At 39.3% G+C, this 20311-nt stretch overlaps 2 protein-coding genes and 1 long non-coding RNA gene across 7 annotated transcripts in view; 1 reads left to right on the forward strand and 2 right to left on the reverse strand.

The window, feature by feature from the left end:
* Nucleotides 1-852: 852 nt before the first annotated feature.
* Nucleotides 853-18588, forward strand: DNAL1 (dynein axonemal light chain 1). 5 transcript variants are annotated; one of them, XM_089521849.1, is made up of 10 exons: nt 883-926; nt 2578-2664; nt 2868-2959; nt 4464-4502; nt 7608-7717; nt 9077-9132; nt 10756-10811; nt 11058-11184; nt 12995-13141; nt 13483-18588. In XM_089521849.1, exons 3-10 carry the CDS (start codon nt 2957-2959, stop codon nt 13527-13529), a joined length of 585 nt encoding a protein of 194 aa, XP_089377975.1. In that variant the 5' UTR covers nt 883-926; nt 2578-2664; nt 2868-2956; the 3' UTR covers nt 13530-18588. The 5 variants fall into 5 exon arrangements, with proteins under 5 accessions (XP_089377973.1, XP_089377977.1, XP_089377975.1 ...); XM_089521850.1 differs by having other exon boundaries at nt 2578-2634; XM_089521848.1 differs by having other exon boundaries at nt 911-926; nt 2574-2664.
* Nucleotides 2354-6555, reverse strand: LOC149314748 (uncharacterized). Its single transcript, XR_016280966.1, has 3 exons — nt 6387-6555; nt 2634-2686; nt 2354-2526 (listed from the first exon to the last, which is right to left on the reverse strand). It is a non-coding gene; the product is annotated as an uncharacterized LOC149314748 (long non-coding RNA).
* Nucleotides 9501-20311, reverse strand: part of MIDEAS (mitotic deacetylase associated SANT domain protein) — a 75654-nt gene continuing 64843 nt past the window's right edge. Inside the window, exon 14 of the transcript XR_016280965.1 lies at nt 9501-9593. The gene's annotated coding sequence lies outside the window, so the exon portion shown is untranslated. The remainder of the gene's footprint in view (nt 9594-20311) is intronic.

Genomic DNA, 20311 nt, shown 5'->3' on the forward strand with positions numbered 1-20311 from the left:
TATGGAAAAACCACACATAACTAAAACACAATGTTTTGGCCTGAGAGGACACCTCTCTAGGGATCTCTAGGTCCTCCGGTGAAACTTTGGTCAACGTCCGAAGGACACAGACCATAGGACTGCACTGGAGGAGCTACAGAGGCCTAGTGGAGTATTCTCTCTAGAAATCTGTATCTTAAAGTTGACCATAGAGTTGCACTGGAGGACCTAGATGTTCCTAGAGAGAACATATCAATCAAGTCCATTAATAAAGCCGCAAATATCAAAGCAGCAAATATGGGGAGATGAGTGTGTTTCCTTCTGGGGACACTGAAGCTAAATAAACTATGTTTCCTTTTCAGTCATGACTCCAGGGTCTCTCTAAGGAAAAGAAATCTACAACAAGGGCTTCTGGGAGTTGGAGTCCAAACAAAAAAACCCACGGAGGGCCAAAGTTTGGGAAATACTTTGCTTCAAAACACACTGCAGAAATAGTCCAGTTTGGGGTCGCGTTAACTGCCTTGGCTCAGTGCTAAGGAATCCTGAGAATTGTAGTCTATTGTGGCACCAGAGAAAGAGAGAGAAGGCTAAATGTCTCACAAAACTACATTTCCCAGAATTCCCTAGCAGTGAGCCAGGGCAGTTAAAGCGGTCTCAAACTGGATTGTTACTTCCGCAGTGTGTTTTGGGCCACTTGCGTTGTGGGTGAGACTGAGAATCTGTGCCTCCTTCTCTTTCCACCACTGCTTGACATGACCGGAAATGGCGGGGTTACCTTTCTTTCCCCTTCCTCTCTATGGTCAGGGGCGAGGTTTCCGGAAGTGAGGCCTCTCTGGTTCCCTTCCAGGTGAGGCTCTATGGTCCTCCCCTCAGGTGCGCATGCGCACTGGCTTGGCGTGCCCTAGCAACCGAAGCGGGAGGCGGTAGCAACCAGGATGGCGCTAGCGGTGAGAGGGCGCTTGGGGAAGGCGGCGGAGGCCAGACGGAGGGAAGGAGGGGCCCCGGGGCTGGGAAGGGATGGGAGGGAGCCCGGGACGGCTTTCGGGGCTCCATTTTGCTGGGACGGCCCACCAGGCACCGCAAAATGGAGGGCCTTTCCACGTGTAAGAGCCACTAGAAGCCGTGCTGCTCGTCCCTGCTCAGAATGGGGGCACTCAGTAAACATGGAGGGCATAGGAATGTGAACTCGTGCTCCTTAGTCCAGCTCAAAATGGAGGACATTCCAGGAACATGGAGGACATGAGCCAATGGATTTGGCCGCGGGGCCTTGATAGCTGCCCTTAAGGCCAGGGTCTGGAAAGGGCGCCCCTTAGACTCTGCGGGAAGAAGAGGAGAGCCCAGCCCTTTTCAGTGGGGCTTCCCTCCCTTCAGCCGGGGCCCTGAGGGGGGTCTCCAGCCACTTCCAAGGCCAGCCTCGTCTAAAGGCCCCCCTGGAAGCCAGACGGAAGCCTGCTTATTCTGGCCATCTATTCCGCCCTTGGCTTCATTCAAGAGGCGCTGCAGTGGGTCTGAAGGGTCTGGCCATAGCTCCAGCTCTCTTTTTACGGCAGGAGACGAAAGGCCTCTTGCCAGGAACATAACAGTAGCAGCAGCCCGTGCCTTTCCTTGCAGTTTGACTTGCAGCCTGTTTCCTCCCTTCGGACCAGATAAAAACTCAGCTCATTCTTAGATTTCCCAGGGTTTCAGGACAAGTGCTTTGAAATGTCAAGGAGCGTGATGTTGTTCCCCTTGGTGCTCCTCCGGACAAAGAGGAGACGGAGGGCAGTGCGGCACAGAGGAGCCTCCTTTCCTGCTTCTGCCTGTTCCTGGAACATGCCATGGGGGCTTCAGAGTCCAGAATCCTTCAGGGAACGCCTTCTTCCCTACTGTCCTCCCGCAGATTGAGGCCCTCCAAGAAGGACCTGCTTCAGCCAGAAAGAGCTAGGCTAACCTCAGCCGCCCAAAGGTCCCAAGTTGTGGAAGGACCTGCTGGAGGAGATCCGCCACATTTCTACTCTTCAAGAGAATTGAGGGATGGCTGAAATAACATAGTGGCACTTGAGAGATCAATAAGGACATTGGAGCACAAGGTCTTGTGAGCCAAAGCCCATTTTAATCGGATGCATGATATAGTTTTGAATTTATTTAAAACAGTGTGAGTATAGAAAAAAAATGTAAACACACACAGACACAAAGCCAGTTGGAAAGAAAGCTCAATCTGTTTTGGCCTTGGCAGCCGCTGTGCCACTTTTCTCACTGCTCCAGAAGGTCCTCCAATACTACTACTCCAGTGCAGATTTGCAGGAATCACAGCCTGATGTGAGAGATGGGGTTGTCAAGAGTCCCCTCCTGTGTTAATCCAGTAGAAAAGCTCCAGTAGCACAAAAACCTCCCACTGACACAAGGAATCTTTTTGTCCGCATGAGGATTATGTTGAATCCAAAGAAGTAAGCCAGAGTAGGTACAGTTGGGTGGGAGCAAGTGGAACTTACTCCACGGTATACTGGAAGATCTCTGCATATTTGGCAGTAGATCAACAAATTAACCCCCTCTCCACAATTTATATTGCTGAAATGAAAGAAATTGGGGGTAACTCATAGTGGAATTTTTTCTAGGCAGACTGCTCAATTCTAGTACATATTTGGAATGAACTTTTGGACATGGAAGTTACTCACTGTGAGTAGATGCTTTTTACACCTGCTTCTGGTACGTAGACTTTTGGTTCTGCCTTGGAAAAAGGGATTTTTATTGTTATTGTTATTATTATTTTGCATTTACTACTTGGATGTTTTCTTACTCCTACTATAGAACAACACAGTCTTGTTTCTCTTGAATTTGACATAGAGATCACCTGTGTGATGGCTGAAGTCTGATGCAATTTGAGGTAATCCCAACTGTTTTCTATATAGGGATGATACTCATGGGAAGAGAGAACTGAATGGTCAGCACAACATATTATCTAGGAGTCATCTGACTGTCAGAAGTCACCTTCGTTAGAATGGTAAATATTTGGAAGATTGTCCTAAATACAAAATCTGCATTAGTGAGTTTGATTGAAATGGTTATTTCCACAACATTTGCCTGTAACTTTAATATGCATTAACATGATAAATGTAAGCATGTGATGCTTTTGTGGCTTTTGCTTGCTTCCTTTACTTTGTACCCTATGGAGTTTTTCATTTTACTGTAATACCCTCCCTTTGGCCAGGTATATTTTGAACAGTGGGGCACAGTGAAGAGCATGAATCTGCCTTGGGGTTTAATTGGTTAGGTTTTAACCCAAAGCTTCCCCAGTGCTCTGTGGTGTACAGAATATTTAATGAAAATGGGGGAGGGAGAGTAAATGTTCAACTATAGATATTCAAGTTGTTTGGACAAATGATGTTTATCCCTTTTGTTTTAAAACACAAAGAACAAAGTCACCAGCCACATTAATTGATTTTTACAGTCCTCTTAAGTTTTTTTTAGAGACTGTGCTATTGTTGAATATCTGTTTTCATGTATGGTGAACAAATTTTAGAGTTGCAGACTCAATAATATGTTTAAATAGAAAATTCTTAATCTGTTACGTGAATCTGAGAGGAAGGTAAACTTACAGCTTTCAAAGAGCTGCAGTGGCATTCATTGCACAGTCACCCTTCCGGTCCTCTGAGCTTGTTACTGAGAAAAGCATTTCAAAGTGTGGTGGGGAATCAAGTAATGCACCATCACCTGTTTGTAAAAGTTACTTTTTTGATTACAATTTGGACAGTCTTTTACCCAACAGAGCCAGTGTTTAAGGATGATACAAGTGAGATGCTGAAGTCCAGACTTCTTGAAAGTGAAGGGATCTTGGTTCATTTGATCCATTACCACCCCTTGATCACCCTATGTCAGCCCCAGCAATAGATCTAAACCTGCAGAGTTTTCAGCTGGCATACTGAAGACCACTGAAGTAGATGAGGAATCCCATGCTGGTGGAGGAATACTTTTGCCCTATTGTAGTCCTGTGGGCTAGGCTCAGTCTTTAAATTATTATTATTACTTGCTAATTAGCTTACTTGCTGTTCACCGCTATGATCTTTGGAATAGCGGTATATAAATAAAACAAATTATTATTATTATTAAAGTAGAGCTACCAAAACTTTGCATGTAATATTAAGAATTAACAGCAAGGAGTCTGTCAGCATGTCACTGAATTAGTTATGCGTTTGTCTTTATAAACCTGGATCTTCCAATTTTACTATGATGTATTATGTGATGAAGAGTATTTTATTTTCTCAAGTTTACTGAAAATTTGTTTCAGGAAAGCATTTGTGTTTTAACATAAAATGCTATCTTATTTTTTATCAGGCTGTTAAATAATTTAAGAATTTGTCCCCTTCCTTGACAATCATATCTCTATTTTGTGGCATGTAAATGCATTTAAATGTTTTAAAAATAATTTATTAAGTACTTCTAAGCCAGAAAGCTATTAGTTGGCTCTGAATCCATTAAAATATATTTTCATGTTTTTATTTCATTAGGCAAAAGCAACAACTATTAAAGAAGCTCTAGCCAGATGGGTAAGTAGAACTTGCTTGTGCATGTATATGTAATCACATGGATTTTTTTTTTTGTCAAGAACGAGGCTTTTGTCAATTTTTTTTCCTTTCAGTACTGGAATCAGCTGTTTATAAAGAACACAGAACTGAAGCAAAGCCTTGCAATAAGCTGTTGCTTCACCTGGTTAATATCCACTGATCAATAACATGCTGAATGTTGTTCTGTGCAGAGACAGACAGACTCATTGAAGGCTTAGGGACAGAAATCCATGTTTCAAGGTTGGCTAAGGGAAAGTGGACAGGCTTTGTTGCAAAAGTGAGTACAGAAGAAAGGAGTGAAATTGCTTTAATAATAGGGGAAAATTTATCCAAACATGTTTTATAGTATGTTAGCAGGACATAAAGATCAGTGTAGGAAATAATCTTAGTTAAAAATTCAGGGTAGAGGAGAAGCGCAGGAGGAGACATGAGAGAAACTTATCCAGGACAGGGAGGTAGAAATTCTTAAAAGCAAAGATTAGAGGCTTGTGGTTGATGCAATGAAGAGCCCATGTAAAGACTGATGTAATTAAGGAAAATGTGTTTACTTCAGTCTGCTACTTAAGTATTTGACAGATCCTTTGCCAGCTGTCATGCCTTTCTTATATAATTAGCCTTTTAGTCTAATTGTGATGAAGTCAATTCTTTTTCTGAAGACAAAAATGAAGACAAGTACAACTGTGCTACATGAATAAAAATTTCTTAATTTTGCAGTTCTGCATTACTTTCATCAGTTTCTATTATTTTTTCCCTTCTAACTTAAAAGTATTTTCATCCTTTGAGAAGCTTTGTTTACTTGTACAATGTAGCATTTAGTCAGTGCAAACAAGGTGTAACAGGCTGGCTTGCAGTAACAAGTATTATAACCACATTTTAAAAATGGTATAAACACTCAAAGCAGGGGTGGGAAACTATGACTCCAGATGGTTTGGGCCTATGTTATCTAGGCAGTGTCAAGAACTGCCTCCCCTGCTCCAGTTCAGAGAACCAGCCTTCTGCATTTCAAACAGCAAGAACTTTATTCCAGTAACCCTAAGTGTTATCAACATTTGTAGATAGAACAGCCATCATCCACAAATATTAGCATAAAATTAACAATTTCCCGCCATAACATTTTGCGGGCTTTACTTTGATTTTTTTGCAAATTTAAACGTATCTGCCCTTTCCAATCACGTTTGCCCAGTCCGTCCAGCCCTTCATAACTTTCAGTCTTGCCTCTGTTTTTCCTTTCCCCTGAGAAAGATCTGATCAAAGGAAACCTTCCAGTTTCAGGCAACAATCTTCCTTCTGCACCAGTTGGATGCTGCCTGCCATTCTTCAACAACAAAAGTTACACACACTAAAACTTACAAACTACTACATTATCCAATATAACAAATTAATACATAAACACAACTTATGACAGATTCAATTAGAGTCTGACATCCAGTGTAATGGTTAATTATGGGAGGGGGATTGATAAAAGGAGCAGGGAAACGGGCATCGGATTAGAATACAGGCATACCCAGTTAACAGAGTCTCTGGCAAGGAACCTCCTTTTTACAAAGTTCTTTTTAGGTCCACTTAGCCCCACTTTCTTTTCTCCCTCATCTTCTGACTAGCTGGAATTTTTTTTAGCAGCATCAGCATTGGGTGATTGGTGAAAGAATGGAGAAATGGATACTTGGCATTGGTTTGCAGCAGCATGGCTGCTGTAAAGAATGCAGTGAAGCTTGAGCTGGGTGAAAATGTAATTCTAATTCAGCAGTTCTACTGTAGACGTGTGCCTGCCTAGTACAAGCAAAGTAAATAACAGCTGTCCTGAGAACTCCTTACTAAGTATGTATAAACAAAACAGAGAGAAAAGGGGAAATCAGATAAACTTACCTCACCAGCTACCCCTAGCATCTTTAGTCGCAAAAATGGAAATCATAAGAAAAGCAGAGGCTGGTGAAAGGGGAGAGGACCTCATCCCTGGATGCATTTTGGAAGAAGCTTTCAGATGGTTTCCAGAAGGTTCACAATGTCTTAATTGGGCAAGCCTTATGAGACCCTGTAATTTCATTTCACATGTGCATATTGTTAGTGTGGGACAAAATGTATGCTGAAACACATTGAACTGCTATTGCTTTTTACATCATAGAGACTTATCCCATTTCTTTCCATGTTCTTCCTACCAAATTTTCTGCTAAAGAGGTAATCCCTAGGAACACATTTACTTGTTAACTGAGGTATACATGCATGGGCTAATAGTATTCTGATCATAGGTTCCAAAAAATATTTACCTGTAATTCATATTAGTAGAATACATGTCTGAATATGGCTAAAGCAGTAGAAGCTTCTGTTCCAAAAGATAGATAGTATATAATCATGCTGTTAATCATTTCATTGTACTATTTTGGTTTTTCCCTTAATATTAAATCAGTGGTAACTGAAAGTGGATCTCCAGAAGTACAGTACTTTGTACCAACCTTTTTCAAATACATGTTACAAGAAGGTTTGACACGGGAGGGAGAAGTGACAATCACATAGCACTCAGTACTTGTCACCACTGCTTCCCCTCCTTGGATGATGGAAGTCGATCCCAGGATGATGTTGGCCAGTACTGTATATGCTGTGCCTAAAGTTCCAAAAACCTGCCTGCGTGCAACAACGTAAAGTGTAAGGGAGGTGGCGGCACCAAGCACCAGACTCTTGCTGCTTCTCCCTATCCTGTTAACTATCTCCTGGGATGGACTTCCATTGGGAGGGGCAGTGGCAGTAGTAAGCACCTGGCACACATTCTTCTTGCTTCCTCCTAGGAGTACACCAGCCACCCCTTCCACCTTTTGAAGGAAAGAACAGAATTGCCAAATCAGGAAGAACGTGTGCCTGGTGTTCAGTCTTGCTGCTCAGTCTCAGCTACTGCCCTGAGACTTCTCAACCTGGCTGCAGTTGATCACAGGGAATTTTACATTTTAAATACTGACTTCAGTATATGGGGTTTTTTGGTATCCGTGGAGGGTCCTGGAGCCAAAGCCCCAAGGGTCCATTGTATAGTGGATTGAATGTTCATATAATTTTAAATTAAATAGATTATCCTCTTTTCTTGCTTTGCCTTTTCCTTAGGAAGAAAAAAATGGTCAGAAGCCATCAGAGGCCAAGGAAGTGAAGCTTTATGCCCAGATTCCTCCTATAGAGAAGATGGATGCATCTCTTTCCACACTTGTTAACTGCGAGTAGGTTCTGTACATTAGAAGACAGAGGAGAATCCATCTTCCTCTCTCTGTCCTATTTATTTATCTTTCTACTCCTGCTGCCTTCTTATTTAGAATTTTTATGAGAGTGTCTTTCCTCTTTATCTCCAGTAACTCTAAGCAAGGCTTTTTGTCTTTGTTCCAGCATGTAAACATATTTGTAAAACCTTCCTTGTTCTCCCACATACAGTTCTGCTTTGTAAGCTCTTTCTTTTCAGCCACATAATCACCTATATTCACATAGACTTAATTTAGACATCATTTCAAATCATAGGCGGGATACAAACCGCCATATAGTACATATAGGATACGTACTAGGGTTAGGAAGGGGCGGTGCTTCCGCACCCCCCTAACCCTAGTACGTATCCTATACGTACAAGATGATGGCGCCCCTTCCACATGGGCGCCGCCATCTTTACGTACTGGACGCATAGCGTCCAGACGTGTCGCGGCACCTATGACGTCGTGAATGCGCCAGCGGCGCTTCGCGACGTCATCAGTGCGCCGCAAGAAGAAGCTCCGAAATGGAGCTTCTTTTTTGCTCCGCGCGGGAGCCGCGCGGTTTGGCTGCTGCAGCTCCCGCATGGAGCAAACGGCGGCGGCGGGGAAGCGCCGCAAAGCGGCGGTTTGTATCCTGCCATAGTTACATTAATCAGAATGAAGCTCTTGCTCTGTAGAGCCAGAGCAACATTTGTAATTTGTTCAGACCTGCAAAATATACTTGGAATAAAAAACTGTCATTATTTTCAAAAATGATTTTATCGATCAATTTTTTTGCACATTCAGATCTCCAGGTCATGGAACCTGAATTGGTTTTTTCCATATGTAGCTTATTATGAGCTGGATAAAGACTTGCCATAGTTCAGCAGGTGGTGAGTCATTTTGTGACTAACTGTGGAAGCTTAGCATAAATCTGAAGTTAAATGAGTTCTGTGTAGGGAGATGTAGTATTATGAGCAAATTTTAATTATGAGCAAATAATTCATTATAATTAATGAACGATTAATCCCTACTTGGCCATGGAAACACACTGGGTGATCTTGGATAAGTCACAGACACTCAGCCTTAGAAACCCCATGAAAAGTTCACCTTAGGGTCACCATAAATCAAAAACGACTTGAAGGCATACAGCAAGCTTGCAACATGTGTATTATGCATTTTGTTGGTAAAACAGAGGTGTCGCTGTTTTGGATTTTTGTTATTATTGTACAATGTTCTATGGCAAGGCTACCCTGGATACAACAATAACAATAGTTCATTATAAAGAGAACTTTACTACTTCAGTCATCTTAAAGGGTTTTTTGTTAAACATTTTTCTTTTCTTTTGTTTTTCATTTCAAGGAAGCTATCCTTATCTACAAACTGCATTGAAAAAATTGCCAACTTGAACGCACTAAGTAAGTGCTGTATGAAAGCATTCTAGCTGTATTCTTCTCTGTTTCTCCATTGTGCTTGTTCTAAAACTACTTCACCCTGGCATCTCTATAAGCTGTGAAATTAGGAGCAAGACTTGTCATTGGGTATAACCACTCATCCTGTTTTATTAGTTTCATTTTTATCCTGTTCATTTTATTCTGCATTAAGGGATAAGGAAGATCTTATTTTTCAAAGTAGTATATGAACAAACTCTACATTTACATTTTTAATTAATCTTGTTTTTAACATCAAGGCTTGAACACAAAAAGATTGGAGAAGCCACTAAATATTACTGAACAAAAGTGTACTAAATATCCCCAGTTATGTGACTGCTAGCAATTTACAAATAAAATAATAATAAATTACTCGCATTTTTTTCTGGCAGCTTGCTTGGAAATTGCAACTTGTTGTGCAGAAAAAAGATCAACAGACCTCCCTCTTACTGAGGAAAAACAGATTAATATTAATGTATAATCTAACATGCAGTTTGCAAGGCATTTAGTATAATCATAATTATGGTAAATTTATTAAGCTTGATTTCCATTCATTAATTATGTGAACACCAGTAGCTCTGTTGCAACATGGAGATACTGTATATGAAAAAAATGTCTTGGAGACTGGTCCCTGGTCATTAGTACCAAGGAACGTTAAGGACTAGCTTCTTAAAAAGTTCCTAGGAAGGCTGCTGATACTTTTGGCAAAAGTTGTTACATGTTTTGCTTGGGTATTTAAAACTATTGTCTTACATTTTAATAAAAATATTTAAAAAACACTAAATAAACAATAGCATTTTAGGGGATCCCCTTTACTTATACTGTTAATTGGTTTAGAAGCCTGAAATAATTATATGTGCCTAGTGATTGGAAGTTAAAAATTTGCTTGCTACCGTCTCTACTGGTTCATAACTTGTTTGCATGTTTGTGAACTGTATGCATACACATACAGTTGTTGACAGTCACATCTCTGGTAAGATCCCATGCTACCAGTAAATCAGTTTGACTATCCCAAACTTGCAGACAGGTATATTCTAGGTCTATATCATACCTGTGTGCTGTTCTTTTGACAAAATCGTGATTTCTGCAGCATCCATTATTTGATAACCACGGAGACCAATATTTTTTGGTAGCACTGAAAAGGGAACTGGTTAACTGGTAAATTATTTAGTATACTCATTCTTTATACTACTTGGAGGGAAATTTGACTACTTTGCAATTAATTTGAAAAGTATCTTTCACAGTGGTTGTAACCACATGGGCAGCTGGTTCTTTGTAGTGTTCATATGCTGAACTGATTGTTGCACGCTTCTGTTACTGTGCTGAAGTAGGGAAGGCTGTGGTGATAGCTCACGGCATGGCTAAGGCATACAGGTGACAGGAACTTTATGTGGTTAGAGCAACCCTGTGGGATGGTTCTGAGCAGCATCCGCTTAGTGGGGGACCATCTGTTTCCTCTCTCTGCTTTGATTACATCCTTTTCCCTTTGTGACACAGCTGGGTCAATAAAATCATTCCTGGGTATTGCTTATCACGATTTTAAATTTCCACATTATGTAAATGATCAATACTGTAGAAAATTTTTTAAAAACCACATTATTTCTGTTGCAGAAAACCTGCGGATTTTATCATTGGGGAGAAACAACATAAAGAATCTCAATGGGCTGGTATGTAAGTAAGATGGGCAATGCTTATACTACTATTGCAGACCTAGTAAGCATCATATCCTTGTTCACAGTGTTCAAAAAATATAAGTGTTGGCTTGTTTCAATTTGCAACTTCCTAACAGAAAAGTAAAGACTGCAGATGTATTCTTTTTGTATTTTTTATGTACTTGGTAGGGGTCCAGCAACAATTTACACAATAATACAAGAGTACAGAGCATTCTTTTCTGAAGTATTCGTGTGTTTTAGGAAGCAATTGGTGATACTTTAGAGGAACTCTGGATTTCATACAACCTGATTGAGAAATTGAAAGGGCTGCAAGTAATGAAAAAGCTGAAAATTCTCTACATGTCCAATAATCTGGTGAAAGACTGGGGTAAGCCTGAATCATTGTGAAACATCTTGGTAATGTTTAGTGAAATTGTACCAAGCTTTTTAGGTTAGTGAGAAATTGTTTTCTGAAGTTGGTAGGATTATGTATTTTGAAATATGTATACACATCCCTTTAACACTGATGTTCCCAAATTGGCCAATAAATCACATATAGGTGTACCTCAGTTAGCAAAGTAGATGTTTTCCTGGGCATTACTTCTGTAACAGAATTTTTTTTACTGGAGACAGAAATAATATGGAAAGAATAGGGATAAATTCCTATACTACACACATAAAAGAGCAGTTGGAATATGTGTCCGCGCACTGTTTATTCAAAACTAACATTATGCACACAGGAAACAAGCAGGTCAGGTAAGCCTTGCATAAGTTTAAAAAAACATTTTGAATCTCTTAGAGACAATTTGAAGTTATTTTGCAAAATGCAATATTCATACATGATCAGTAAAGAACCGTGGAAGAAAGTGCTGTTTATCTTGCCTGTTGCAGGCAGGCACACATGATTGTGATCTGTGTTGCTCCAGCCTTCCTTCACCATCCTCCCAGTCCCGATGAAGAAAAAATGCTTCCAGCTAGACAGAGGAGGGGAAAAAGGGACTGGGCAAGCATAGAAAGCCTTGTAAAAAGGAGATTCTCTGTCAGAGGCATTGTTAACTGAGGTATGCTTGTAAAATAGTTTTAAAATCATGCATCAGTAAAAATACCAGAACAGTAAAGGAATAAAATTACAAGAACAGGCTTTAACATGCATAAAATCTGGAAAAATTGAAACAAGATTAAAAGACAAGAATAGTGCTAGATGAGTCTCCTGTGGGAGAAACTTCTAGAGACAAAAACTCTCTTTGGTTATGAAAGAAGGTGATCCAGGGAGGACCATAGATTAAAAATGTGTTCGAGAACATAGTTCAGGCCTCATGCCATTTGGAGCCTTAACAATAAGCAATAAAACAGAATTTGTTCACAAATGGACATGCATGTAGTAAAACTGGCAGGATACATTGCTATTGCTTGTTCAGTCAATATCCTAGCTCTGTCTTAGATTAAATGAAATTTCTGTGCAGTCATTAAGGAAGCTCCATATACTATACATTACAGTAGTCTAAACTGGAGGTTATGAGAACATAAATACCTGTGCCACTTGTGTCCATGCTGATGGTGGTTAACTAGTCACTGAAAGCTTCAACTGTGCTTAAATAAATCTATGACAGAGGCCGCATCCGCACTGCATAAATAATTCACTTTGAAACCACTTGAACTGCCATGGCTCAATATTATGGAATTATGGGAATTGTAGTTTGGTGTGGCACCAGAGCTCGCCAACAGAGGCGGCTAAATGTCTCACAAAACTACAGTTCCCAGAATTCCATAACATTGAGCCTTGGCAGTTAAAGTGGTTTCAAACTGGATTTTTTCTGTAGTGTGGATTCATCCAATTCTAGATCTAGCAACGCTCCAGTCCAAAGCAAATTGACCACTGCCTTCCTGTGTAGCCAAATCATCCACCAACACCTTTGAATGTTAACCTCTGGTTGGTTTATTTATTTGTTTTGTTTGCTTGCTATCCCACCTTTCTCCCAGCTCAAGATTCAAGACTGCTGATATGTAATCATATATAAAGGATAGCATTTCTGGTTTCAGTGTATGCTTTCCAGCCTTGTGTTAGTCAGATATTATACAGACAATATGCTTCACTCAGGATCTGATAGTAGCCTTTTAGTCTTCAAGAGGAGCATTTATTCACTTCTGGATTTATTTTTAATTTCTTAACCTTCAACTGTCTCTTTCTGTGGTAACAGCAGAGTTTGTGAGGCTGGCCGACTTGCCATTGTTGGAGGATCTGGTGTTTGTAGGTAATCCATTGGAAGAGAAATACTCAGCTGATTCACAGACTGCTTGGATTGAAGAAGCAACCAAGCGAGTGCCCAGACTGAAAAAACTTGATGGTGAGAGTTGACTAGAAGCTGGCTGGCATTTAGCAGCCGAGGCAGAGAAAACAATTTATTGTCATTTTTCTCTTAACAGATTTAATTGGGGGCACATTGGAATTTTTCTCTGTCATTTCTTTCAAACTGTTTCTTGCCTGTAGCACTGCACCTCAATTCTGAATTTCTCTGTTGCTGTAATATTGTGTGATGTTCCACGTATGTGTTAGTCAGTCCATTTACTTGTTAGCATATAGTTAATTTTGAACTGAGTTTTTGAGCATTAGTTTTACTATTTGTACTGTTCTTCTCTGAAATTTTACTAGTGATTTAAAAAAAAATCTCTCCCCTTTAATTTTTAGGTATTCCAGTTATTAAGCAAGAAGAAGGCGAAGAAGGAGAAAACTAGCAGAACTTTCCCCCCTTTCCCTTAAATTATTGATGTATCGCCAGCATTATACACTAAATGAAGCTTTTATATAAACATGACTTTGAAGAAAAATTTGGGCAACAATTTTAATTGACTTATTTTTATGTTCTCCTTTCTCACCCAAAGAGTTACTTACCAAAATGAGAATGCCAGTTATGTGGAGCATCTGTTGTTTTTATTTTTTACTTTTTTATTTAATGTGTGGTTTTTGTGAATACCTGTTGATTTGAAAACTAGCTATTAGTATGTTTACTTAGATTTTTTAAAGTAGGGGTGAAAGAAACAATTTTTTATATTAAGACTCTTTATACCAGGTACTTCTTTTTGGTATTGCCTTTCTGAAGGAAAAAAAAACCCTGAAGCTTGATGTGCTTAAATGTTTGTCAGGGTGTCTTATACTTTTCCTCCTATCTGCTCTGCTAATTGCAAATGTAGTCTTTTCAGTTTATTTTACCTATAAAGATATGAGGTTTATGGAATGGATTAAAAGCAAAATATGTCACTAGCAAAGAGCCTGCAATGTACCATATTAAGCTGCATTGGGCTCTTTAAAATTTGACTTGCTGGAGGCATCTTACTATATAGAATTAGGTGCAAGAGCAAAGGCAGTAAGTTTGTTGTAGCTAAAGCACTTCTTTCAGAAACACTAGTTTGATTTGATATGCTACTTGAGTAATTCACATAATTTAAAGAACAAGAGACTCTCAGGCCAAACAAAGGCTTGTGCTGTTGATGAGTTTTTCATCATTCTGGAATTTGAGTAACCTAAGGAGGGCTAGCAGCTGTCTAAAGAGGCATAAGAGAATAAGCTTCAGTTTGAGGGTTCAGCCAGTGATGAATGAAAAAACTGCAGGAAGGGAAGGGGAGTGAAGCTTTATCCTTTCATTTCATTTAGAGGCATTATTGTTTGATCGAGGCAAACTTTTGCTCCAGTTTTATTGCACTTAACTAATTTGGCTCTGACAATCAGGTTTGTTGTTAATATATGTGATAAAGAAAAATCAAAGAGATGTGACCAAGGCTACAATCCTATGTAGATTTTCCTCAGGGTAAGTCCCTTTGACTTCAGTGGGGCTTCTGAGTAGACATGTGTTGGGCTGAAGTGGCCATGAGGGTTGTATGAATTGCACAACTATTTCCCATGAACTCTAATCCTCTGTGGAATATTAGTTGTACTTTGGTTTTCTACACCATCACAAACCTTACCATGTGGCAGTTGTACAACATCTAATTACTCTACCACACTGTTCAACATTGGTTTACTAGACATTTGTCAGTGGTTAGTATCTTCTGTTAATCATGTCCATTTGCAGTTCATCATCCTTTTAAGTACAGAATTCCCTTCTGGTTTTGTACTTGTTCCTTTGAACAATAATCCCGTTTTTGGTTTTTCATCTAGAATTTAACTACTGCTATGGTTAAATTTTTTTTAACTTTTGTGATATTATTTGATTTCCTTTAAGGGAATAATTTTACACTAAGGAACAGCCTAAGCATCATTTTAAATAAATGAATTAAACTGTATTTGAAATGCAAAAATAATTTTTTTGCATTAATTTTTTGCCCTTATGCTAGCAGCATGTACATGAGATTGAATTGTTTTTCCAAGACATAAAATATTTACTCCTATAGTATATATTTATATTTCATGATAATTATTTCTACAAATCTTTGTAAGTAAACTAGTTATTTTTGAAGAAAGATATAATCACAAATCAGGCTTTATGCTTGACATTATTGAGGCTGCAGTTCTAAACAACTTACTAATAACGCCACATACAAGGCTTTCAGACAGGTAAACTTTTCTAAAATAGTCAGTTTCTTATTGTCTGTTTGATGTCACCAGCTAACATATGAAAAGGAAGGTTAGTAAAATGTATGAAGTAGTGATTTGTACAATTGTTGTCAAGGCAAGAATATGATCGATGTTTGCACAGTGGTATAATAGAAGCCCTGTAGAGAACATGGCTAACCAAATGTGAACTTTCTAAAATATCCTTTTTTTTAAATTTCCAAACATTTTTTTCAGTTTTAGAATTCTGAGGTTACGTAGTTTTCCAAAGAAGTAGAGGTGTTTAGTCCCTTGTAGCAAGAAAGAAGAAGGGGGAGAAAAAGAAAAAAGGAAATATGCTATTAGAAGGAAAAGAATTGCAAAGTAGTAGCCTTTATGGAAAAATATCTCTGTGTATGCCTTTGTGGAATGTTGTGAAGGATGTAAGATTTTGGGGGATAAGAGTAACAGATGCACGACAAATGGATCTGCTCTTTAATTAGCAAAGTGGGTTTCTTTAAGATTTGGTGCTAAGCTTTCTCAAAGTAACATTCTTAAACTCCTACTGACAGATGGTGTTTCTTGCAGATTAGCTTGTAAAGTGACAAATTATTCCTCAGTCCAGCTTCTTTTTGTTGCTTGAGCTGAAGCAACAACTGTTCATAGAAAAGATGACCATTGTGCTCAGCTGTCTGCATCTGGTCTGTTAGTCCTGCTATCTTTGCCATAAGTAATTGAGAAAGAACTGGGATAGAGAACAAAGGGATAAAACAGAAGCCCTAGATGGTTCATAATCTTTTATATAACTTCAAAAAACAGAACATGTGTTTTGTTTGTCTTGCAACCTGAGCGTGGTTAAAACAATGGAGAGAAAGGGCTTTAAAAATGCATTGGCTAGTCTTGTTATTCAGATTGCTATTAAGATATTTATAAAATGCAAGTTTAACTTAGGTAGAGAAGTGTTGTGTAACAATAGTGCTGGGGCCCTACACCCAAACTTGCATTTCATTTCACTTGAGCTTTCTCTCAGTACTAATTATCCTTTTCCATATACACTCTTCTTTATCCAAAATAATGGCTTTACATTTTTACATTTTTAAATAATGCTGAATTGTACTTTGTATCCTTCCATATATTTATTGCAATGTGAAGGAAAAGGGGGAACCAAAAGAACTGTGTTGGGGTTGACTACTGCTCAGGAAAAAATGTATAAAGTTAACAAGATGGGTGAAAAGGTCCATATATGATGCATATTCAGCTTAAAATAAGTCTGTGACAACTAAAATAATTGGGTAGATGAGCAAGATATTTTTTCTCCAGATCCATGAAAGGTGTTTAAAAAATAAAAAGATGTACAGGCTTTTTTGTGAGAGGAAAGGGAAAAAACTTCCAGTGTAATGGATCAAAGATTTCTTCAAAATACAGTATGTCACGTAGACCACAATATCTACTGATGCAAGGAAATGTCTAGTAACGTCTCATAGCCATTGTAGAAACATCCTTTCCCAGGCCCTGACTACACAGCATGGCAGTTTAAATTACATCTTGATAGTTAATTTCATCTGTGCAAATATAATTATGTCATGAGGAGCACTCCATTTCAGCTACCTTCAGAAAGAAAGGAAGAGAGCCTTAACAGGTGGAATTTGGTTTGAATGATTCCCCTTTAAAAATGTGAAGTACAGTCGACCCTCATTTTTGCAGGGGATCTGTTCTGGACACCACCATCCCAAAAACGGAAACTTGCATGTATTCAAGCCCCATAGGCTGGAATGGGGCATGCCCCTGTGAGTGTGGGGTTGTGCACCACGGGAGCATGCCCCATTGGAGTTAACAGAGGTTGGCCCTCCGTGTATAAGCAAGAACGCGGATCTCAAGTCCGTGAGAAAGGAGGGGCAACTGTGCAGTGAAAGTTGCTACTAAACCAATCAAGTACTGTATTTGAAATTCCCCAAATGCGTGTTAAACATCCTATATAAGGAAAGCTCTTAAGAATGTGCATAGACCTGGTAGAGAAAACGATGTGATTTAATAGTTTTGTGGATACTTAGCACAACAGTTTTTGTATACCAGTATCTTGTGGCTGTTCCACACATCACAGGAAAAGATGGGTCCTCCTATTTCTGCAGCATGTCATCTGTATCTTTTTTTCCCCTTACCATATTTTAAGTGCAAATGAACGAATGGACATATGGAACACATGGTTGGAAAGTGTTTTTTTCCGCCAGTTGTGTGCACATGTTCACATGTACCTACACCCATCCACTCAGTTTTACATGGGACCCTTCTCTTTCTTATGACTGGATCAGCACTTCCTAAAAGAGTATCTAAGGTGCAATCCACAATCATGTGAAGAACATGGCCCCATTAGATATACATCTCCAAGTGAAGGGTAGTGAAATTGTTATCTAACAGGTACAGCTAGGACTTTAACATTGTTCCAGACTACCATCAGATTGCTTTAGCATCACTGTCAAATTATTTCCAATCTTTATTTTCCATGCATATAAAAACCTCCCCCTGCAGAAATCTGGCATGAAAAGAATGGCCAGTTTCTTTCCATGTTGGATGGATTATATGTAATCTGAACAAATCAGAAGTATACTTGCCAAAATTAATGGAATAAGGTTTTAAAAATTGCACTTTAAAATTATGCACTGGATGCTGGGGGAAAGTAAAGTGAATGGTTAGCAGTTGGTGTATGGTTGCTCAGAGAAAAGGGCAACACAGCCAAGGAAACAATTGAAAGGAATTGCTCTGAGCTTGAACTGCTGTCTTCCTATATTTTGTGCATTTTGGTTGGTCCAATAAAGTTATTGCTGTTTGTGGATTTTGGATGTACTGTATTTTGCTGTATGGCCAACACAGCTACCTGCTATGTTTTCATGGGTAGCTTATTTATTGGGAGTTTAAGAAACTGAAACCATACTGACAGAAAATGGAAGTGGGTTCACTTGCTTTCTAGTCCATTGGGCTGCAAGTATCTACTGCACATAATTTATATTAAGTTCTCAAAAGGCAGTTAAAAGAGGCAGCTCTCATTTGTGGACCAGTCCAGCTCCACTTAAAGACAAGGCTTCTAAAACAAACTCCCAACTGGAGAGCCATTTTTAAGCACCTAGCATGGTGGCAATATTTTTTTTAATACAGTATAATTTTGTAGCATGATCATAATTGTCAAAACTTGTGAAGTTACTCAGATATGTTTTTAAATATAACTTTGTGAAACCTTGTTCAACGTAATAATAAATGTTTTATATAAAGGAAGACCCTGGTTGTCATGTGTGTTAGTGCATTGTTCAGTATTAACATTAAGATTGCAGTAACAGTATATATATAAAAAGATTCAGTCAAGAGTGTACCTTGCAAACCCAAGAGTAGGTTTCCAGAAAGTTGTGTGTTATGGGAAAGCAATTCCAGTTTTGGACAAGAACTCAGACAAGCTCCTTCAACTTCCGCATCCAGCCCCCTCATGGTCCATCCCATGCCATTACCATTTCAGACTGGCTTTGGGGGATGCAGGGGTTGTAGTGGGAATAGGAGCCTGGAAAATCCATTTGATCTCTGGATCCATCCCTAATATTTTATTTCAAAAGAGTGTTTTGTGTTGTAATTAGTTTAAAGATCTGTCACATTAAAAGCATGACTTCATTCTCCTGCAACTCTGATATTAAGGGCCAGGTGAATGTGTTCAGAATAAATCTGACATTCCACAACTAATGCTGCCAAGAAACACATCTGTGAATTATAATGTTTTATAAAACTCAATATTCCAAAAGAGACGGATCGCACAATACTAGCACCTGTTTATTACTTGCCAGATGTCTTAATGCCTCAGTGCAGCTGAGTAGAAGGGACTTGTTGTTACCTTTTACCTGAATGTAGCAACATTTTGTTATTTTATACGGGTATCTTTTCCTTGAGGAGTGTTACCATGGCATAGTAGTTTGAGTGTTGGATTATGACTATGGAGACCAGGGTTTGATTCCTAGCTCAGCCATGAAAACCCACTGGGTGATCTTGGGCATGTCACATTCTGTCAGAAGAAGGCAATGACAAACTTCTGAACAAATCTTGCCAAGAAAACCCCATGATATTTTCACTTTATCATAAGCCAGGAATGACTTGAAGGCACATAACAACAAATCTGTTCCTTATAAGCATGTTTTCTCAGAATCACATTTTGGCTGAAAACCATAATATGCTAGTATATACCCGAGGGAGTGACAAAGCTGAAGTTTTTTCATCTGCTAAATTGCTTGATTGCTAGAGATGGAGAAAGACCCAAGGATAAATTTGGAAGACACTCCTTCCCATTCTCATACCACAGTGCCTCATGCCAGGCATATAATCTGATGACCCATGAAAAATGAGGCATACCCAGACGCTGCTCTGATCATCCCGTTTCCAGCAGCCCCTGAATGGCCATGAGCAGCAGCATCAGAAAAGAGTTGGTTTTGACAGAAAGGATGTAGTGTGATTCTGCCTGTGAAACTTTTACACTATGCTCTGTCAAACATGCCTTGAGTTGATACCTGAAAGAACTGCTCTTTAAAGCTCCATGGACAGTGGGAAGAGGAAGGAAGGAAGGTGTCACAGCCCATTGGTAGGGCACCTGCTTTGTATACAAAAGTTCTCAGTTTCAATCTGTAGCATCTTCAAGTAGTGCTAGAGAAACCCCTGCCTGTAACCTTAGACGGTCACCATTAGTCCTTATCAAAAATACTGAGCTAGTTCGACCAAAGCTAGCTTCTATTGCCAAGCTCCTGCTGGGTAGATGATGTATTAACACTTTGCCTGTGCAGTTTTGTATCCTCCCTTTCAAGAGCCAGCATGGCATAGTGATTTGAATCTTGGACTACAATTCTGAAGACCAGAATATAATTCCCTGTTTGGCCACAAAACCCACTGAGTGACCCTGGGAAAGTCACATTCTCTCAGCCTCAGGGGAAGGCAATGGCACGGTCTTCTGAACCAGTCTTGCCAAGAA

Source organism: Sceloporus occidentalis, unplaced genomic scaffold (genome assembly GCF_023333645.1).
Source record: "Sceloporus occidentalis isolate IW3139 unplaced genomic scaffold, rSceOcc1.0.p SCAF_4, whole genome shotgun sequence".
NCBI lineage: Eukaryota > Metazoa > Chordata > Lepidosauria > Squamata > Phrynosomatidae > Sceloporus > Sceloporus occidentalis.

Bases quoted from the DNA above. Each gene is read 5' to 3' on its own strand.
- DNAL1 (XM_089521847.1), top strand. The intron at 4,503-7,607 runs GTAAGTAGAACT...CCTTTTCCTTAG, and splicing joins AAGAAGCTCTAGCCAGATGG to GAAGAAAAAAATGGTCAGAA. The intron at 10,812-11,057 runs GTATGTAAGTAA...CGTGTGTTTTAG, and splicing joins TAAAGAATCTCAATGGGCTG to GAAGCAATTGGTGATACTTT.